We start from the raw sequence: 22,609 nt of genomic DNA on the forward strand, positions 1-22,609 counted from the left end.
GTTTCTGTTAATGCAAATGTTCCTGCAGTTTAAATTTAAAACTTTTCTTAAATTCAGAGCTGACAACTTTACTGGACAGTCTCATAACTCAACTTTCATCTGTAACCTTCCCAGAAGTTTTAGATTTACGGCTGATGAGGTTTTAACAACATAACTAAGTTTTCATTTACAGATGGATATTACAGACTCTTCCATTAGAGAGTAACTAAACTAATCGATAAAGTGCTTTCTGTTGATTAAGACCATGAAATGTGGAAGAGAGCTTCTGAAGAAATAGACTTTCAAATTTCCCTTGTGTGTCGTTTTAAAAATCGTAACTAGTGAATAGATAAGTAACCCCTTTCGTTCACGTCTTATTTTCTTTCCTGGGAGGCACATAAGAAAAAAGAGATGGATACTCTGCTGTGGAGGCCCAAATAAAACCAAAGCAGTTGGTAAAAGCAATTTTCTCAATATAGAAACCTGATTATATTGGCGAGTTAAGTAGCTGCTTAGGACCTCCATGCCACCAGGGGGCCTCCAAGAGCACACCAAACTAGAATTATATATATATATATATGTTCTGCTCTTTGTGTGGGAAATATTTCTGTTTTTTAGGGTCGTTGTTGTCAGTTGCTATGGCACCAACTGTGTCGATGTCACACAGTTGGTGACAAAAAGCACTGTATATTATATACATAACCTAAATTATGGAAAATCAGTTTATATTTTAAGTGTTTTTTAGCCATTTTGTTGGCGACGTACAGACAGGAGGAGCATGCTCCCATAGAATAGCAGCCATTGCAGTTAGCGAGAGGTTGATCAATCCCTTCCTGCTGCCTCACCGGCTTCGCTTCTGAGCATTTGAATAGGAAAATGCGAAAATTCAGCAATTTTGAAGAACAAATAATTGGTTAAGCTAAATGAAAAATAGGTACTTCGTAGTGCAAACTACAGGGTGAAAATAGCAGTATAAATAATTTCATCATTATATTATTTTTCTATGTGGACAGGTGAGGCTCTGCCTCATCAGCTGATGTTACCGTGAAAATGTTAAAATAACATGAGACTAAAATAACCCTGTGCTTCAAAATCAAAATATCATTTTTTTAGTTGCCTGTTTTTCTGGGGGGGGGGTTGTTGTTGTTGTTTTTTGGCTCCTTTGAAAGGATGGAGGATAAATGTAGCCTTGAGTAAAACCACATAATAATTCTAAAAAGCATTTTCAAATAGATTTTCAACAATTTGATAAATTTGTGCAAAGTACATGACATTAAAGCTGCTGTATCCCATTCTCACTAAAACAAACTTAGCATGGTGAGCACACCAAGTGGTCAAAAGGTTTCTATAAAATTTCCTCAACCATTCAGTAAACTGAGTTTAGTGAATCTTTATTGGCACAGACTGAGCATATGCATGGAGTAACACAGTATTTCTCAGTGGGTGGAAGGATTTTTACTGTTTTCTTTTTCATGCCTGACTGATAAACATTTTCTCATTTGTAAAGCAGATATTAACTATAAATTTACAAGATGCTCAGTATTCCTCACTTTAACAGTTTGGTGTAGAGTTCTCATAAAGTTACTTTACAATTTCATTCCTGCAATGAATAAAATTCACAGTAAATAGACTAAGCCTACTTACTGTGAATGGAAACTGTTATGCACTTTTCTTCACAAGCTGAAATATAAGCATTATTATTGGAAATTTGGCACAAAAAATGTTAAAATGTAATATATTTTTTGAAAAGAAGTAAACTTAAGAAGCTGACAGGTTGCCAATGTTTATAGTTTTAAAAGTTTTACTGTGTTAAGTGTGAAAATGAACATTAAGGTGAATCCTTTGCACTTCTTCTCTGTTGAGTGTCTCACAAACTGAGCAGTTCTTCATTAAATGATAATGATTGAGTTAATAAACTGAACTTGGAAATTGTTTTGAGACATAAAACAATAAAATGAGCAGCAACATTTTATTTATAATAATAATCAGGTGGAAGAATGCTGGTTTGTCTAGATAAATGATTGAATATTATCAGATTCTCATTAGTATTTTGATTAAAAATAACAATATTAAATAAAGTATAAAATCACCAACAGTTAAACAGACCAGTTTGAATAGTTTCCAATATGTTATTTGGAGTATTTTGTGTTTTATTTATGTGGATTATGACTATAAAACATTTGCAGGTCCATCCTGATCCAGGAATAACTTTCTCAGAAAGTTAGACGTTTCCTTCCCAGCCAGAAAATGTGGAAGAGAAAAGTGCAGCAGCACAGCATTAAAGTTTTTATCTATCTAATTTTTATTGTGATGTGTTTTATGGTGGAGTCTGGTCGTCATAACATTATGACAGAGCAGCTGGAGGCTGTAAATGTCAACATCACTCAGCCGGCTGTGTCACTTCCTGTTAGGATCGCCTTCTGAGGACTTAAACTTTGCAGATGTGAAAATAACAAAGGTCTTCGATCTGTGTAGCCGGATGTGACATCATGGCTACACAGATAGATGCTAAAGTTTAGAAACACCAAAATCTGGAGCAAAATTCAATAAAAGAAAAGAAAATTAATGTCAAACACAAGTAAAGTGTCTGAACACATAAAGAGGGCAACTGCTGTCGTCTTCATTGTGACATTTTGTTTAATTTTTCAGCTCTTTTCTCTACTGTTGTGATCTATTCTATTCTTTAAGGATGTGTGACTGCTACTACTGCTGGTAGTTTCCTGAATGTTTTTTCTATCTTCTGACTGAATTTTGGGGTTTATCTGTGGAGCTGTAATAAATCCAGGCCTCCTGAAGAGGGGATCCAGTAAACTGCATCACCGACTCAGTTTAACTGTGTCAGTAAAGATACAATCAGTTTTCAGCAGACTCACACGATGTCGCTTTGTAATTTATTGAGTTTGCAAAGCTTCAGTTGAAGTATCTCTCTCTGCAGCGGCCGTCCGGTTCCAGCAGATTCAGCCTGTCTGCACCAGGGGTTCATTTTTTTACTCCTTTTGTTTCGTTTTGTTCTCGCCTTCATTGGATGAACTTGTGAATGAATTTTTTTTCTAACGCTGTTTGTTGTTTTCATGTCCTGCAGTGCAGTTCAACTTGATTCCTGTGGGACTCAGGATAGTGGCCATCCAGAGCACCAAGACGGGGCTCTACGTCGCCATGAACAGCGAGGGCTACCTCTACACATCGGTACGGTCAGAACCTGAGGCTTAGAAACCCGACATGTGGTTTCATTAAACCCGCCCTGGCTGGAGAACCTGGTGATTTTACTCCTGCTGTTAGAGATGAGCCCAGTATGAGGAACTAGGCTCCTTCTAACAGATGTAATGTTCACATATTTCACAGGTTCCTTGTGCTTATGGAGGCTTTTAAAGTCAGACTGTGTGGCAGAATCGCTCAGCTGAATATCAGGCTGAACACTGATGGCCTCATATTCACTTATTACCAATTTTTCATGCTGAGATCTGTTAGACTTTAAATTACATCATTACATCAGCAGCAAATTGCAGTACAACATATACTTTTATTTAAGGAACCAACTGCTCTGCACATTCAGAAACACATTTTGAGCAGTGGCGCCTCCAACGGGGGGCCAGGAGGAGCCATGGGCCCCTCTGGGAAAATACCGGCCAACCCACAGAATCATTTTCAAGCTATAGAGAAGTCATCTTCTTCATTCAAAACATAAATGTAAAACCAAATAAATAAACAAAATTGTAATTTTTTTCCCTCTACACCCCTAAAATTTTTACTGCCCCGGTCTGACCACCCTGTTAAAATTTTCTGGAAGCGCCACTGATTATGAGATGAGACTTATTTTTCCTACAGTCTTATTGTCTTGGGGAAATATTGACTAAAAATATTGTGCTGCATCTTTTTCACAGAGAGGAGGATTGAACTTCCAACCTACGGTCAGTTAGCATTAAAGTTAGCAATTCCTACCTACCTCTAAATAAAAAGCAGCATATTATAATGTAAATGACTGGAAGGGCGAAGTAGCGCCACATTCTCAAAGACTGACGTTGTTTGTGACATGTTGTTTCCCGTCGCCTGATAACTGGAGGCATTGTTTCCACAGGTTGAAGCAGATATAAAAATATTTATATATATCTCATTAATAGAGGAAATGCACAATAAACGGAGTCTAAGGTAAAATGAGATGCAGCTGTCCCAGGTTCGATTCCCAAACCTTCTTCCTGTCCAACTTCTAATGACTAAAAGCCACCAGTGCCAATAAAACATTTTTAACAATTATAATTCATTTAATCTTTCTCAGTTACAATTTTTTTCTCTATTTTACAATAATTATGTAAACTTTTCTTATTAAATAAAGATTTCGGTTATAGTACTTTCCAACAGTTGGATCCCGTCAAACCAGAGGTGTCCAAACATTTTGTCACGTGAGCCAAAATAGTGTCGAAAGTCACTCACTCGCTTAATTTTCAGAATTCTGACTTTTGATATGAAAATTCTGACTTTTTTCTCAAAATTGAGATTTTTTCCCCTGATTTCTGCCTTTTTCTCTGAATTTTGATTTTTGTCCTCCCAGATTTTTGACTTTTGATCTCAGAAGATCAGAACTCTGTGAACAAAGGCAATTTCTTTTTTCTCCAGTAATCCTGTCCAGTAATCCTGTGCTTCCACGCTGCAGTGCCTACATTACTGAGGTTTGAACATCAGAGATTTTGCTTGATGCCAGCAAACATTTGTGTACCAAACAGGTTCCTGTTTTTCGCTCCCAGCAGAACGCGCCGCTGCTTTCTCTGAAACGGCTCAAACAAAACCTCCTCTGGGCTGTTTAGCATAGATGTGCAGGCGAGAAGTGACAGATTTAACAGGTGGATTGAATCCAAATAAAAGCACTTCCTGCCTCTGACGGCGGAGTGGGTGAGGCTATTTTTGAAGTGAAGCAACGCGGCGCGGCGCCTGAGCGGAGGAGAGCGGGTCTCTGTCACATTCAACAACCCGAAAACGGGTGAGGAGGAACCGCGGAGATGAAAACCGTCCTCATGCTGTCAGATAAACAGAACCAGAACATCGCTCAGCTGTCAAGAACCGCGCGCCGCTTCATGTCGCCCTGCCGGCTTCACACACGTTCACACTGAATTCATCTGATTCAGATCAAAGCTGGTCTTTAGAAAGGCTTAAAATCAGCTCAGCTTTTATGGAAACAGCTTCATTTCTCACTGGAAAATGTGGACAAATCAACCTTTAATTTGGGAATTAGTGGGAGAAAAAATCCCATGTTGAGAAATTCATGGAAGCATTTTTGTTTTTATGCAAAGCTTATAGTATTTCCGTTGTGTTTCCATTTTGTACGTCCATCAAGTTCTGTAAAAAATAACACAATAACAAAAATTATATTTGTCTTTGTCAGGCTCAAAATTGATTTACCGTATTTTCTGGACTATGAGTCACTTTTTTAAGTGTTTTTGCTTATACTTAGGTGTGGCTTTTATACGTTTGTTTCCTCTTCATGAAGCATTTTTTGACTGATGCATTAAACATTAATTAGGGCCTGAACTTTAATGCATTAATTACACTTAATTAATTACATAGATTTTAAATGTGCTGGAGTTTCGCTTGGTTGCTAGGTAACGGGCTGGGCTTGGCTGGGGTTGCTAGGAAACAGTGGATTGAAACAGCTCAATTTCCAGAAAGCTAAAACATTAACTTATGGCCAAAGAAAACACCTGGGTTTTTATTTAAGCTTTAGCTGTTTTAGAAGCAGTTGAGAGCCAAATGGAAACATAAAAATGTAAAAAATGTGAATTTTGCATAACAGCTCCCTTTTAAAGAGACGGAGACTTAAAATAACATTTCTTTTAAGTCATGTTATATGTATTCTGCATTCTTTTTATAACAACTGAAGGTAACCCAGTTACTTTCTTGTGCTGTAAAATGTCACTGCATGCCTGAGAAATACATAAAATGACCTCTTTAAATGTTTTAAAACGGTCCAAACTTTTTCCTCTAACGAGCTCCAGAACGTGTCAGGCGTTTGTAACCTCTCCCTGCAGAAAGCGAAATGTCGTACGAGCATAAACACCCCCAGCCGGCGTATTCCCGGCTGTTCTCCTGACAGAGAAGAAGGTGACCCATTTTCACCGAGGGGAACAACCACAGCAGGCGGAGAATCCTCCGAGAAAATCCCTCTGACAGCGGACAAACCGCCAGCACACTTTCTTCTCACCAACATTCAAACTTTTGTTCGTAGCCAAGAGACGACATGAGAAACGCTCAGTTTGTTGCCTAAATGCATCACATGGTCTTGATCTTGCGTTCCTCTGAAGTCAGGACGTTCTGATGCGGAGGTTTTGTTGGAGCAACCCCAGACTCACGGCGTTTCCGGCGGGCGGCATTAATCTTTCATGGACCTCTGTGGCGCGTTGCTCTCCCTCTGCAGCCACACACAGATAAGGAGATAATTACAACACTTATTTAAAGGATTGGGAAATAAAACTCCCCCTCCCAGCTGGTCGGCGGCCAGCAGTGACTCACAGGAAGACAAAAAGTACTTTTCCACCCCGTCGTTTGTCTTTATTCCAGTCGGATTGCTTGTTTTTTTATTTTGTCTGAATTCTCTGAATACCTTTAATAAACTGAGACATTTCTGATGACGTCGGTTTACCCTGGTATGACATTTTTATATCTAAAACTGTTTATTTTGTCTTCAATTTTAAATGAAGGAAGTAATTAGAAGGCATTAATTAAGGATGTCAGGGTGTTTAATATTTGCTTTGTTTAGCAGCTGAATTAGGAAAATTATAAGAAATCTGGATTTCCAGCCGTTTTTTATCAGTTTATTTCTATCTTTTGATGTTCCTTCCTTCTTCCATCCATTTCTTCATTTTTACTTTTCTTCTAATCTTTCGTCTTTTGTTCGTTCCTTCAGGTTACATAACCTTTCAGCGCGTCTTTCTGCTTCTGTCGGTTCCTTCCTCCCTTCCTGCTGCAGTTAGTTTGTTTATTCTTTACTTCCTTTGGCTATTTCCATCCTTCCCTTCATCTTTTGTGTTCTTCCCTTCCTTCCTTTTCTTCCTTATGTTCTAATTTCCTTTCTTTTTTCCTACCTACCTTCCTTCTTTCCTATGTCTGCCAGTAGCAGCGAGTACATGAGAGTGATTGACAGCGTTAAGACCCTCCTCCTGGCTCTGATTGGTTGCTGGTTTTTCAGATGGCTACGGCCGCTCACAGAGGAGCTGGAGATCAATCTTTTCACAGATTATCTGTCACACAAACTGTCACAATTTAGGGACATTTTTAACAAACATTTAAAAAAAACTTTTTTAAATAAAAGTTTCATACTGCAGCTTTAAATAAATTTTAGTGTCCCCATGATGGTGCCTCATGTTTGCCCAGGGCACCATGCAGGCTGGGACCGCCCCTGCTGATGTGTAAATGAGATTTGTTCTGCTAAAGCTACAGAGTCATATTTATATACAATAGAATAGAACAAGAAATAGTTTAAAAATTTAAGTTTTAATGTTTATTTACTTGCGGTTTCGCTTCCTGGTGCTAATTTGCATAACGTTTGAGCCTGGATGCGAGAAACGGGCCGTCGGGTCGGGCTGAGCAGCGCGACAGACCGGATCTCAGCACCAGTACTTCAAACGGGCTGATTGTTGTCTGGAGGGAAGGAATGATGGAAAGATTGGGGTAAAAAAAGAGAGAAGTATGGGCTGACAGGACCGGACTGGGAGCGAGCGTAACGTCTCCTCTGGGAGCAACAACCACCTCCATCCTTCCTCCTCCTCCTCCTCTTCCTCCGCCCCCTGTCTCACTTGTTCAGCTTTTGCTCGCCTGTCAGTCTGTCTTGCTCCCTGTCTGGTCATCTCTGTCTCTTGTGGCTTGTCGGTTTTCTCCTCTTTGTACCATCCGTTGCTTCTTGTCATCCTGCGAGCCTCTTTAATTCAGAAGATGGATCCTGCGTGTTCCCCTCATGAGTTCTGGGTTTGTCCTCTACGTCTGTCCGGTTCTCCTCTCTTTCTTCTCACCACGACCGCCTCTGTGCTTTAGTCTGATAAACTGTTAGCCTTATAGCACAGCTATCTGTCCAAGTTATTTATTATGTATTTATTCAGGATCTGAAACATTTAACGGTGATAAAATAACAAAAAACAGAAGAAACCCTGAGGAACAAAGACATTTTCACAGCACAATGCAAACACAATTAAAAAAATTAGAACATTGTTTCTTTTTGGTGGATTTCTTTTCAGTGATAGCATACCTAGAAAGTTGAGTGGAAGGACGATGTGGAATTATGCAGCAACTCAAAAATAAAAATTGTTTAAAAATGTTATAGAAAACTGGGTGGGAATAATAATTGTAGTAGCTCAAAAAATATGAATATTGTGAGAAAAACACGTGATAAGCAACATGTGCATAGCAATACTTCCCGCGTTGATGCACTACTTCATTAAAAAGGAAAATACTTTTAAGAAGCACGACTCTTCTGTTTTAAAAGATAAATTGATTCTTATATAACTTTATAATTTTCAGTCTTAAACAAACGAATGTGAAATGAATCCATATTTTTCTGAAATGAGTGACGACTAACTGAATTGTTAAAGAAAGAGGCCGACATGTTGGCCAGCAGAGGTTAATGGAGGACTCCTGGTTTCAGCTCCATTGTTTAAAGCTGCTGGCGCTGCTTACCTGCGGGCACCACCTGGAAATTACTTCCTGATAAAAATAGTGTTCAGCCACGGACCTGGCCCACTTTATTAGCTGTGGAAAGCCTTCCGGGTGGAGGGAGGGATGAATGGTTTAGCAGGCTGATGGGGAGAGTCTAAGCCACGGAAAGGAATGAACTCACACACACTCACACACTTTCCCCCACATCCCCACAAACACACGGGTGCAGCCAGGTATAAACAATCTGACAGAGGCAGGCAGACATAATTGGGTCGGACTCGATACCCGGGACCGGCTCTGGCCAAACTCTCTGCAGCTAACAGGGGAAAGTTGAGCAAAGTCTAAACTTCCCTCAGATGACTTCAGGGATGCACACAGAGGAGAGACGGGTCCAGACCCACTTTGGAGGAACACGGCGCTTTAATAGATTGGAAACACCCACACCGAGCCGGCTCTACGAGACAATACTGTGGCAGCTTCTATGCAGCACAGATCTGGAACAAACTGAAAAACAGCTGAAAAACTGGCTGAGTTACCGATTCAATGTGTGCAAAGCTTCACTGATATCCTGCTAATGTCGGAAAAACACTTTTTTGAAATTGCGTTATTTCTGTTAAATAAGTAACAGGATTAAATCTTACATTTATAAATCAGTAAAAAACAAAACCGACTACTTCCTGTTGTGTTCTTTGTCGTTTCCACCAGTAGCAACATTCCGTATTTCCATTGCAGTTTTGTGAAATATACCAATTTTGATACGGCCTAAAAAAACATCTTATCCTATCGCAAAAACGTTTTATCGAAAAACTTGAGTTTTTTGGTGTGTTTCCATTAAGCTAATTTAGTTTTGTAATTCCAGTTTACACAATTATGTGGTCAAACAAAATGCAGTCATACTTTGTGCAGTGTGTAGTTGTCTAGAGAAAGTAAATATGTTGGTCTCCAAAAATTACTTCAGGGTTATTGTGAGGAACAATAACAACAACCTTGCTGCCTTTTAACCGCTTTACTCAACGCCCTGAACGGCTGGATTTAACTGCTACACACAAGAAAGGTGTATTTATGGCACATTTTACACCGTCATTACAAAATGCCTACCATAATGGTTCTGAGAAGTTCACAAGCTTTTTTTCCACCGTGAGCTAATTTCTGTAAGTGGACTGTTCTTCATCAGTTTTATACAGCAGCAGCTTCCTCCCTCACAGAAGCAGTTAATTGGGATGGATGGTCTTTGGTGATAGAGAGAGTTACCACATCCATCATCGGACGGCGCTGTGTAGCTGAGAGCGCTTCGTTTGTCTGTAGAGACCGACTGAGAGTGAGAATGAGAGCATGGATGGCCTCTTCGGCTCACGCTCCGCTCGGCTTTTCTATGGCGATGAAGCTGCTCCTCTGATTTCAGCTGTTAGGTTATATAATAGGTTTGAGTTTGGAGGATTTTTTAAATAAAAAAGTTAAGTTCACTTAAGGGTAGACAGTATAGAAACATAAGCGTTTCATAAGCGAAACATAAGCGTTTCATATCAGTCGATGCCTATAATTATTAATAAGTTTTTTTGTTTTAAATATTTTAAATACAGCCAAACTGGAGGTGTCACCTTTGTGTTTTCATCCAGAGTTTCCACTCCACGTCCTTGTTTTTATTTTAAAGCTGTCATAACTGGCAGTTATAAGGCGAAACCTGAAACTGCTGCTCTGGCAGTTACTCAGCAGGTCGTTGCTAGGTAACCACAGAGTGAGTGCGTTGCTAGGTAACCACAGAATGAGTGAGTTGATTCCACCACCTAGCTTAGCTAGTAGCCATGAGAGGTTGAGCAGCTAAAGTCTTTCCTCTGCCTACATCTCCCAGAATGCTGTGCAGTTCTGGAACAAAGTTGATATTGATCACATCTCTATCGCGATATATATTATTGATACGCATTTGATTATAAAATGTTTATTTCAGTCAGCAGAGACTTGGAACTTGACTTGACTTTTGGAATATATGACTTGTAAACATTTCTAGAAAGCATAAAGATGTTTTCACGTAAACACAGCCGAACAATGGGGATCTCACAGTGTGTTGGTGTTTCACTCTGATTTAGGTCAACTTTTCGCTTGCTGGTTGTTTCTGGCGCCCCCTTTTGGCAAGGTCAGGTAATAGCATAAATGTTTTTTATAAAAATGTTTAGAAAGGTGGGATTTTGTTTGTTTGCTTTAGTGCATTTAGGCTGATAGATGAAAGAAAATAACCAAACTGAGAATGTTAAGACAGCAATGGAGTATTAGGACCTTGGTAGATAGTAAAAAAGGACATTTCTGCCAAAAAACTCAACAATTTTAAGTTTAATCTCAGAAATTTGGAAATTTTATTAGTGTCAAAATTAGATTTTTTGACACTAATAAAATTTTCAAGTTTTTCTAAAATAATTCTCAGTCTAATCTCAAAATTTCTGATTATCTTTCTAGCAAACTTTCAACTTTTCAAAGTCAGAAATTTCCAAGTTTTTTCTACAGATTTTCTGAGATTAATCAAAACTTTTTGAGTTTTTTGACAGAAATGTAATCCTGCTTTCTCTATGTCTCAAATTGGCGTGATACTCCGTCGTATGAGATTCAATTTTTATGAAATTTATTCAGCTGTCACAACACACCAAGTACCATATAATTAAAAACAGAAATCAGTATTTATATTATATTTATAGTATATATTTACCTCCAGTTATTTGCATATAAATGTATTTATAGATGTTAATGCCTCTGCAGCAGATCCTGTTTCATTCTCAACCAGCTGCTTTTGACAGCTGCTAAACTGCCAATTAGTCGGTTTCCTTCAATAACGTCTTTTCTCAGAACAACCCGACACACACACACACACACACATACACACACACACTCTCTCTGCGCGGTCAGACCTCCCGCTCCTCCTCCTCTGACCTTCCTCACCGGCTCTTTGGATGGGAGAAACGCCGGCTCCTTTCCTCTGACTCAGCACTCTTGTTTCCTTTCCTGCCGTCCGTATTTCTTCCTCTCTTCTTCCTTCCTATTTTTACTTGTTTTTTTTCCTGCTCTTTCTGCTGTGTGGTGATGTAAGTGTGAGGAAGATGGAGGGGCGAAGTTAGAGAAAGATGAAGAGGGAGGGAGGTTTGGAAAATCCTCAAACACACGGCGAGGGTCAGGCGGGCAAGGTGAGAACCAGAGGACATCCCTCCATCCCTCCTTCGTCTCTCCTCTTCCTCCCCCTGCAGCTGTTCTCATTATAAGTGTGTGTGATTTCTGTGTGTTTTCTGTCAACTCGTTTTCCTCGGTGTGTGTTTGTGTTTCAGGCTCAGATCTCGTTTATTATTCTGTCTGTTCCTGACAGACGCAGCATTACTCCAGTTTCTCCGTGTCATCCAACCAAACCAAATGTCAGAGGTCACAGCAGACCAAACACCTGTCTCTCTCTCTCTCTCTCTCTCTCTCTTTCTCTGTCTCTTCTCTCTGTTTCTGCTTGAGATGTGAAATTATTGCATTTTCCTCGTCAGCAACTCAAAGTTGCTCATCAGGGTTTTGAGTTCAGAAAAATCTGACAGTTGGATTTACATTCAGTTTATTTTCTGATTTATTAAGAGTAATTGTGTCACTTTTTTATTTTTGTGTGCAAACTGATTACAGCAACTAAAAAATTTAAATATGATGATTTTTTTCTGTTTTTATTTGATTTAGTTAGTTTTCCTTTCATGGTTTATTTGTGGTTTCATTTGGATTATTTTGTGTTCTATTTTGTTTCTGTTTAACACATTCTATTTTTTACTTGTTTTCTGTATTTTCTCTCATTTTTAAAATGGTTTCTTTTTTATTGTTTTTGATTTGTTTCACTTCAGTTTTATTTAGTTTAGTTTAGTTTAGTTTTCTCACTATTTGTTTTTATTAATCTGATTTTTTTTCTTTGTTTTTTGTCTGAAATGAGTTTTGAGATGTTTTTATATTTATTTTTGTTTTGTTCTTTACCTATTTTCTTTTGCTTAATTTAGAATTTTTGATTCATTTTTATCATTTATTCATTATTCCTCATTATTTTTATTTAGTTTACTTTTAGCTTAATCTTATTTTACATTTTTATTAGTTTTAATTTTTTTTAAAAACTTTATTTATTTTATTTCTAAACTAAATACATTTTTAGTTTTTTTCCCCATATTTAGTCAATAGGAGTTATAAAGTAGCTTCATGTTCATTTCTGAACAGAATAAAAAAGATATTCTACTTTGATTTTAGAGACTTCATTTTTTTATAACTCTTTAGATTTTCTTGTTCTGTTTACTTGGGGGCATGGGTGGGGGAGGTGGAGTCTGAGTGGACCATGTTCCGTGCCTCCATTGTCGAGGTGGCCGATCGGAGCTGTGGCCGCAAGGTTGTCGGTGCCTGTCGCGGCGGCAACCCTCGAACCCGTTGGTGGACACCTTCGGTGAGGGATGCCGTCAGGCTGAAGAAGGAGTCCTATCGAGCCTTTTTGGCCTGTGGGACTCCGGAAGCAGCTGATGGGTACCGGCGGGCGAAGCGGCGTGCGGCTCGGGCGGTTGCTGAGGCAAAAACCCGGGTGTGGGAGGAGTTTGGAGAGGCCATGGAGAAAGACTTCCGCACGGCTTCGAGGCGATTCTGGTCCACCATCCGGCGTCTCAGGGGGGGGAAGCGGTGCAGCACCAACACTGTTTATAGTGGGGATGGTGTGCTGCTGACCTCTACTCGGGACGTTGTGGGCCGGTGGGCAGAGTACTTCGAAGACCTCCTCAATCCCACCAACATGCCTTCCTCTGAGGAAGCGGAGCCTGGGGACTCTGGGTTGGGCTCTCCAATCTCTGGGGGCGAGGTCGCCGAGGTGGTTAAAAAGCTCCTCGGTGGCAAGGCCCCGGGGGTGGATGAGATCCGCCCGGAGTTCCTTAAGGCTCTGGATGTTGTAGGGTTGTGTTGGTTGACGCGACTCTGCAATATCGCATGGACATCGGGGGCAGTTCCCCTGGATTGGCAGACTGGGGTGGTGGTCCCCCTGTTCAAAAAGGGGGACCGGAGGGTGTGCTCCAATTATAGAGGGGTCACACTCTTAAGCCTCCCTGGCAAGGTCTATTCAGGGGTCCTGGAGAGGAGGGTCCGTCGGATAGTCGAACCTCGGATTCAGGAAGAGCAGTGTGGTTTTCGTCCTGGTCGTGGAACACTGGACCAGCTCTACACCCTCAGCAGGGTCCTGGAGGGTGCATGGGAGTTCGCCCAACCAGTCTACATGTGTTTTGTGGACTTGGAGAAGGCGTTCGACCGTGTCCCTCGGGGAGCCCTGTGGGGGGTTCTCCGGGAGTATGGGGTACCGGGCCCTTTGATACGGGCTGTCAGGTCCCTGTATGACCGGTGTCAGAGTCTGGTCCGCATTGCCGGCAGTAAGTCGGGCTCGTTTCCGGTGAGAGTTGGACTCCGCCAGGGCTGCCCTTTGTCACCGATTCTGTTCATCACTTTCATGGACAGAATTTCTAGGCGCAGCCAAGGTGTTGAGGGGATCCGATTTGGTGGCCTTAGGATCTCATCTCTGCTTTTCGCAGACGATGTGGTCCTTTTGGCTTCATCAGATCGTGATCTGCAGCTCTCGCTGGATCGGTTCGCAGCCGAGTGTGAAGCGGCCGGGATGGGGATCAGTGCCTCCAAATCCGAGGCCATGGTCTTGAGCCGGAAAAGGGTAGAGTGCCTTCTCCGGGTCAGGGGGGGTGTCCTGCCCCAAGTGGAGGAGTTTAAGTATCTCGGGATCTTGTTCACGAATGGGGGAAGAAGGGAGCGGGAGATCGACAGGCGGATTGGCGCAGCGTCTGCTGTCAAGCGGGCCCTGTACCGGTCCGTCGTGGTGAAGAGAGAGCTGAGCCAAAAAGCGAAGCTCTCGATTTACCGGTCGATCTACGTTCCCACCCTCATCTATGGTCATGAGCTTTGGGTCATGACCGAAAGAACGAGATCGCGGATACAAGCGGCCGAAATGGGTTTTCTCCGTAGGGTGGCTGGGCTCTCCCTTAGAGATAGGGTGAGAAGCTCAGTCATCCGGGAGGGACTCAGAGTAGAGCCGCTGCTCCTTCACATCGAGAGGAGCCAGTTGAGGTGGCTTGGGCATCTGGTCAGGATGCCTCCTGGACGCCTCCCTGGTGAGGTGTTCCGGGCACGTCCCACCGGGAGGAGGCCCCGGGGAAGACCCAGGACACGCTGGAGGGACTATGTCTCTCGGCTGGCCTGGGAACGCCTCGGGATTCCCCCGGAGGAGCTGGAAGAAGTGGCTGGGGAGAGGGAAGTCTGGGCCTCCCTTCTGAAGCTGCTACCCCCGCGACCCGACCTCGGATAAGCGGAAGAAGATGGATGGATGGATGGATGTTTACTTTCCACCAAAGTTTTGGTAAAACTGTTCATTTTATGTTCAGAAATCATCTTCCTGAACCTCTTATCTTACAAGAAAGCACCAAAGTCTCATAAATTTAATATTTTTATGATATAAATCACTACTTGTTATTTTTACGTAAGTTTTAAACGTTTTGAGTTTTGTTTCCTCTGCTGCAGCCTCAGTGAAAACGACGCGTCTCTTTTCCTCAAACGTCTCGTCTTGATCGTTTTTTCTCCGACTGAGACGGAAAAAGTGACGCATAAAGCCGAGGCAGACGTTTTGAAAGTTAAACTAAACGACTTCAAAAGGCAGCGAATGTCGACATTTTTCATCTTTTGCTTCAAAGCTTTTCAGGATTTGATGATCAACTTGCAGCAGTGATGATGAAGCAGATTGCTTTAGTCCGGGTTTTCTTTTTTTTAATAAACAATAATGGCGCCTTTCTTCAGAGAATTGATTTTCAGCCCCCTGTGATGCTTCCTCAATTAAAGTTGTTTTTCTGCTCATTTGCTCAGATAATAATCAGCTGCGCTGATGTTTTGTGAGGCCAACCTTCGCCGTTGTCTGATTCTCATCCTGCTGACCGGAGCGTCGCTCACTTCCTGAAATGATCGCGTTTGTTTCGGTTAAAATCCTGCACACCATTCTGAAGCTTTGTGGTTTATTCATCAGATTTCTACATTATTTAAGCAATTTGTGTCACGTAGAAGCATTTGATGCAGAGTTTCTTCTGCTGGTAAGAGGATAACTTTTTATTTTTTTAACTGAAACAATTATTGAAATGACCTTCAACAAATTTAGTAATCGATTTATCTGGAGTATACAAACACAAAAAGAGCCATTTGGTAAAAGAACAACACACCTAAAAATTACATATTTAGTTTGTAAAAATCTCCTTGTGAGCTTTTTTAACAAAACAAACAAAACTCTGGCCATGTGACAAACAGAGCTATGTCCATCTTAATGTTTCTTTTTATTGACCATTCCACTTCTTATATCGTTTAGAAAAGCCCATCTAAATTAACTTATGCTATAAGCGTGGCTTGGCTTATAGCATAAGTTAAATTATCTTATAGCTTATAATATAGCTGCAAAAATCCAAAAATATGTGGCTTATAGCTAAATCAACTTACAGCATAAGCTAGTGAATAAGCACTGCTGTTTTATTCTATTTGTCAATGGTTATGTGTGTCTGCCCCATCAATTAAGCCTATAAATAAAAGTCCAATTATTACTCAGTTAATAGTCAACAGATTAGTCCTGCTATATTGAATTTTAGGCAATAAAACGCTTATTTTCTTACTTATTATATTTATGGTAAATTCCTGTTAAAGCAAACAGACTAAATGATGGAAAGTAACAATGTATGTGAATATTAGCCTGTGAGTCCCAACTTGGTACAACGTTACCTGAAATTAGCTTTAGCTTCAGTTTTAGATGAGAAACCTGGAAGTCCAGGAAAACAACCTGGAAGTCCAGGAAAACAACCTGTTGTCCAAAACTAACCTGAAAGTTTTAGAAAGCGTCCAGAAAGAGTTAAAAACCCTGTTATTTAAAACGTGCAGGCAGTTTTGAACTGATGTCAGCCACTGTGCTGAAGTTTTGGTGCCACAGGAAACGCTTTGGCTCGGTTGGATTGTGAGGAGAGCAGACAGCAGGTCATGACATCAGGCTGAGGATGTGATGTCATAGACAGGCAGCCGGCGGCCTCGAGCGTCTGAAGCCAGATTTATCCCTCGGATCTTCGATGACATGATTAATCTCAATCAAAGAGCAGCTCAGGAAAACTCTTAACTTCACTGAACAGGGTTTTATGAGAAAGATGGATTTGAAAAGAAATGTTTATAAAAACGAATATCTCCGCTACGTTGTTTTAATAAAAATATGTCAAAGTTCTCAGTCACATGACCTGTAAATATTTCCAAAAAAAGGTTTTTCTCATCTTCTCTCCAACTTCCTGAGATCCGTTTAGCACCAAGCAGTGATCTAAACCAAACAGGCTGAGCAACAATATCTGGTCATGTAAAATGTCTGGATGATTGGCTGAGTTTTGTAGTAACTATTTACTGAACTACATTTACTTGAGTAACTTTTTTGTACTTTACTTTTTACTTGAGTAATTTTATTCTGAAGTATTTCTACTCCTACTTGAGTGAAACGTCTGGATTTTCTACCCACTGAATGAAAAACAAACATGACTTAACAAAAAATTCACCAGAAACAGACGCACACCTGCACTTTGTGTTAAACTTTCATCAGTTTTTTACTAAAATAAACTGATTAGGAAAAAATTTTATCTCTTCTGATTTTGTTATGTTTTGTTACTTATATGAATTATTGTCATTTTGGTCCTAAAAATACCAAAGTTTTAACTTAACGTTATGTTTTAGTCTGACTGATGATGTAATTTGTAAATATTAAATGGTTGATAATTTGATCAGTTACTCAGTACTTTTTATCAAATACTTTTTTTAATTTTACTTGAGTAATTTCTTTTATGGCTACTTTTTACATTTACTCTGGCAAAAATACGTTGAAGTGTTTCTACTCTGACTTGAGTACAATACTTGGTGACTCTACCCACTTCTGTAAATACATAAATATTCACATAACAATATGTTGCTAAATGTAACTCGGCGTTTTCAGACGTCACAAGTTGAGGGATGATATTTGGTTCTGTGAAGTTTCTGGATCAACCTGTTTGTTCACTCTGTCACCATAAACGCCTGGTCCAGTTTTTGTTTTTCATTCCGATGCTTATTGACCGTTGGCAGAGATCTCACGTGGAATCAATCCCCGCTCTGAGTGAATGGGCGGCTGCTTGTTCAGCGGCGCTGAATGATGTCATCCGGCAAAAATAAGACGAGGAGTCCGTTTGTGTCGCCACCGGAGACTAATCCGCTCTGCGTCTGGTTCGCCCCGCTCGTCTCTCATGTCGTTTTCCCGCCGTTTTATGGTTCTGTTCTTCCCCTCCTCCTCCTGTTTCTGTGCGGCCTGTCTGTGGGCGTGAGTGATGAGGGACGGAGAGGGTCCATCCGTCACCGCGGATGCTGCGCGTGTCGGTGTGTGAGTGTGTGTCATCTGGCGCTGGGTGGCCTCCCACTGATGTACGGGGTATCCGTCATGTCTTTCTGTCACAACAGCAGACATGCATGAGTGGACGTACACACCCCGAAACACACACACACACACACACACACACACACATACTTAAACACACACAAAATCTGGCTGCTTAAACTGTCTCTCACTTTGCCTCCTAATTTAATTAACCAGTGTTTGATTAAGCTATTATTTAACATTTTCCATTTACCTCAGTTCTCTTTCTCTCTCTCAGTTTTAGTATAATTAAAGCTGACATTGTTATATAAAGCTAATTATTTAAATAAGGTAATCCTAAAGGATATAATTTCAGTTGGAACAAAAACAAATATCGGTTTCTACAGCAGCTCTTAATACTTTTCTTCCTGTTGATGCATCTGTACAAAATCTTCTTACCAAGTAATTTCAGTCAAATTTCCAGAGAAAACATTGCAGCGGGGATGTGTATTTAAAACTAATTATTTAAAAAAAGGCAACACAACAGGTAGTGTTAGTTGAAACAAGAGCTCAAAGAAAGACAAACGACATTAAGTTGCCCTTAATACTTTTCTGCCTGTCGATGTATCTGTCTGTTGTCTCTTGGTTTGAAGTCAAGCTAAAAGCTAGCCTAAATCATGCTAACAGCTGTGTATCGTGCTAACAGACATTGGATTTCATAGTAGGTATGTTACACACACAGAGTATTTAGGAATAATGAAGCATCTGGTGTTGATTTGTTGATGGGGGGCCCAATGAAAATATGCTTTGGGCTCCAAAAAGGCTTGGACCGGCCCTGGTCTGTGGCACTTTGTCGTATGAGACATTTTAGCTTAAGTTTAACTAAACTTTGAGTTTAAAATGTTTGAAAATGTTCAAATGGACTTTAAAAACAACTGTAGTTTAGATTATGTCTTGTGTCTTGAGTTGTTTTAGATACAAATAGAGATTTTCAGAGGAAAAAAAATAGACTTACTTCTTGTTTTGAGCGCCCCCTGCTGGCCATGGGAGGAACTGCATCATTGATGATAATGTCTGGGTTGTTTAGCAGAAGGAGAAAGAAGGACAGGCAGAAGATAGAGGATCAAACTGGTTTGGAGGTCAGGATGTAAATGTGAGAGGACAGTGGACCGCCTGTCCTTTGAGACAAACAGGAAGTGACCTCTCAAAGCACTTCCTGTTGTCTGCCAGAGTCGTCTGTGCAGACCGATGTGCATCTGTCTCCTGTGAGCCTGCGGTGAGAATAATGTGTGCAAACGAGACCTAATAGTGTGTTATCCCATTAAGCTTCACAGCGGCTGACACGATGAGTCAAACTTTCAAAGCTGCTGGAATAAAAGAAAATTTTCAAAGTAGTTTTACGCAGTGAGTTAGGAAACTTTCATTGATTCATGCATAAAATCAATTATTTTAGTTTATTTCTGTGTTTGTTGCTGTTTTTCTTTTTCCACGCTGTTTATTTTTGATCAGGTTTAGATTATTATTATTATTTAAAAGAGCTTGTTTTTAATAATAATTTATAAATATGAATATTTATTTTAGGTGGGTTTGCTTTAAGAAGTGCAGATTTTTTTCATTTTTTTAATTTAAGGATCCATTTTTTAGGTCCAGCCAAGTTTTCTTTTACTCCCGACTTTCAAGGGGAAAGTAGTAAAAATTGTTAAGATTAAAATATTTTAAAATGTTTTTCCCCTTAAGGAGCATTTTGTTCCTGAATAAAAACAAATTTGACCTCAAAATTTGACCCACTGTGTTTTTCTATTAAGCATTTCTAAATATAAATATATATTTCTTTCAACCAACAGAGTTGAAAAGATGTTTTTTTATTATTATTTTTTTTATCTCTATTTTTATTTGGCTTATATTTCAAGGACAAGTTAAAATTAATTATAAAGTATATTTTTTTCTTCTCATTCAACACAGGAAAAAAACAATATTTGCCTAAGCAAAAGAAAACAATATTTTTCTCTGATATCCAAAAGTCACAAATTATTGCAAGAAAAAAGATTTCAGATATTTTTAGATTAATTTTTTAAAAATTTCAAGAAAAAAAGAATAAAGTTACTTAGCTAGCTTGAAATGTAAAAGAAAATTTTCAAATTTTGAAAATTGATGTTTTTTTTAAAAAAATTGAAATTTGTTTTACATTTAAAAATGTTCAACTTTTGTAGCTCAGAAATGGAATTGTTTTTTCTAAAACATTTCTTAATCTCAAAATTTCAGAGATTTTTGGCAGAAATTTGCTCCTTTTTTTCAGCGATTTGTGGAGTTCATAGAGAACTGACCTTTAAACGGATTGTTCCACCTCTTTTCCTTCTTTCCTCTTCCGTTCATTCAACAAATTGAATTTTTTGAGTGCAGTTTGGTCAGGAACTGATGAATGCTCTGGTTTCCCACACAGCAAACGCACCACAGATATTCAGTTTAATTAACCGGATCAATCACTTAATGATCCAGGTAGTTCTTCAGATCGTGTGCAAGAAATTGATCAGGCTTTCCGCTCTGCACACCCACAGACAGTAATAGTAATCTGATTACACTTTCCCACTCCATTTGCTGTAGTGGAGTTAAAGTAATGAGTGACAGAGAAACTAATGGATGTGTAATTAAAGAGCGATGTAATTGTTTATGTGCTGTAAGTGTTGAGGCCGGGCGGACGGACAGAGGGACACAGAAAAGAGATAGAAATCAGAAAGATGGAGGGAGAGAAAGCAAACTCCTTGTTCAGGCGGTTTTTCCGTCACATCAAGGCTCCAAATCAATCCTGCAAATTGGTTTGTTCCCCGACAAGGTCACCAAATGACGGGGAAACGGAGGGAACGCGCTGGAGAAGGAGAGGCGGAATAAAAGATGGAATACATAACGAGACGGAGAGAAAGAGGGAGAGATAATTGTGCTGCAGTATGATGGTCTGACAGAACACCGGGTTCACCGTTTGTTTCGTGACTAAACGGTCCTGCGCATGCACGATCGAGTTTGTTCACGCTTAGTTAGTCGATGCGCTGCGTATGATCCTGTTATCCCGTCGCAATGAAATGTTTAGCTCATTTCTCCCCAGTGAAAATGTTTTATTTTTCTGCTGGGAGTTTAATTCTTTATGCTGGAACAAACATTAGACAGGGTGGTAGCCCAGGGCTACAATTTTTTGGGGCGACCCGGACTTTATATATTTAAAAAATAATAAAAGTGTATTATGCATTGTATTTTATATATCAGATGAATTGTAACAATATTTTGGGATGTTTATGAATATAAAAATTATTGAAGTATTTGAAAATTATGAAGTTATAATAATGTTTGGGGTGGCAACATGGAGCTACTGGTCAGGGGACGTATTAAACATACATGCTTAGATTCATGTGTAGACATAATTACAAAATAACAAATTAAGGCAGAAGAAACTTTTATAAATATATAATGTATGTTAGAACAGGATAAAGTACTTCTAGTGACACTATACTTATATAGAGAGTTTTTTGTATCTTTTTGACCATCAAATGTCTCTAATGAAACTAACATCAGGACACCAAAGCTTGTATTCAAATAGTAATTCCCACTTTAACATAAACTGTACGAGTGTTTCTGTAGTTTGTGCATTTTTGATTATAATATGTTTGTTCTTCATTTAGTGAAGTCACTCACAGTGGGTAAAGTATCCAGAAACTTTACTCTAGTAAGAAAAGTGATACTTCATAGTAAATTATGCAGTAAAGGTAAATTTTTTCAAAAAGTTACTCAGGTAAATGTAACTGGTTACTACCGACCTCTGCCTATACGTTCTGGTTTGTGTGTCTTACAGGAACACTTCACGCCGGAGTGCAAGTTTAAGGAGTGCGTCTTCGAGAACTACTACGTCACATACTCGTCCATCCTGTACCGGCAGACCCAGTCGGGGCGAGCCTGGTACATCGGCATCAACCGGGACGGTCAGGTCATGAAGGGAAACCGTGTCAAGAAGACTAAGGGTGCTGCTCACTTCCTGCCCAAACTCATCGAAGGTACGAAGGACAAATGCAGTTATTTAGGGGTTTTTTGTTTGTATGTTGTTTTTTTTTTTTTGCATCTTTTTTATTTGTTTTTAGCTGCTTATGTAAGTTTTACATTATTTTAGTAATGAAAACGGATATTGTTTCTAATGTAATGGCCAGGAACCAACATTTAGTTCTCAATACTTATAAATATTTATGAAAAATCACAACTGTTAGTTATTAAGACAGAGTGAATGAAGCCAGCTAACCCTCTGCCTGCTGTTATTAAATCAACGTATTCAAAGTGTAACTAACCTCCCAAGTCTTCTAATACTGTGGGTTACAACAGCAAACTCATGAAACTAAAGTAATTCATGCAGGTTTGGTGGCAGAAATGTAAGCTAGAGATAATTACAATGAGAAAAAGTCAAATAACAAACTTTAATTTCGTCCAATCAGATTAGAATTTGAGGAACTCTTTGTTTTTTGGTTGTCCAATCAGGTGAACCTGTTGAGAAACGCCTGGCTTTGGAAATGTTCACCAAAGTGGGCGTGGCCAAGAGAAACTGAGGGGCGTGGCCAAATG

General features: G+C 39.7%; 1 protein-coding gene across 2 annotated transcripts in view; it reads left to right on the forward strand.

The window, feature by feature from the left end:
* The window catches only part of fgf11a (fibroblast growth factor 11a), an 82,585-nt gene that overhangs the window by 50,946 nt on the left and 9,030 nt on the right, over positions 1 to 22,609 (forward strand). For both annotated transcript variants that reach the window (XM_028039302.1, XM_028039303.1), the window contains exons 4-5: positions 3,062 to 3,165; positions 21,855 to 22,053. In XM_028039302.1, coding sequence (XP_027895103.1) covers positions 3,062 to 3,165; positions 21,855 to 22,053 — 303 coding nt within the window. The remainder of the gene's footprint in view (positions 1 to 3,061; positions 3,166 to 21,854; positions 22,054 to 22,609) is intronic.

This window comes from Xiphophorus couchianus, chromosome 14 (assembly GCF_001444195.1).
Source record: "Xiphophorus couchianus chromosome 14, X_couchianus-1.0, whole genome shotgun sequence".
Taxonomy (NCBI): domain Eukaryota; kingdom Metazoa; phylum Chordata; class Actinopteri; order Cyprinodontiformes; family Poeciliidae; genus Xiphophorus; species Xiphophorus couchianus.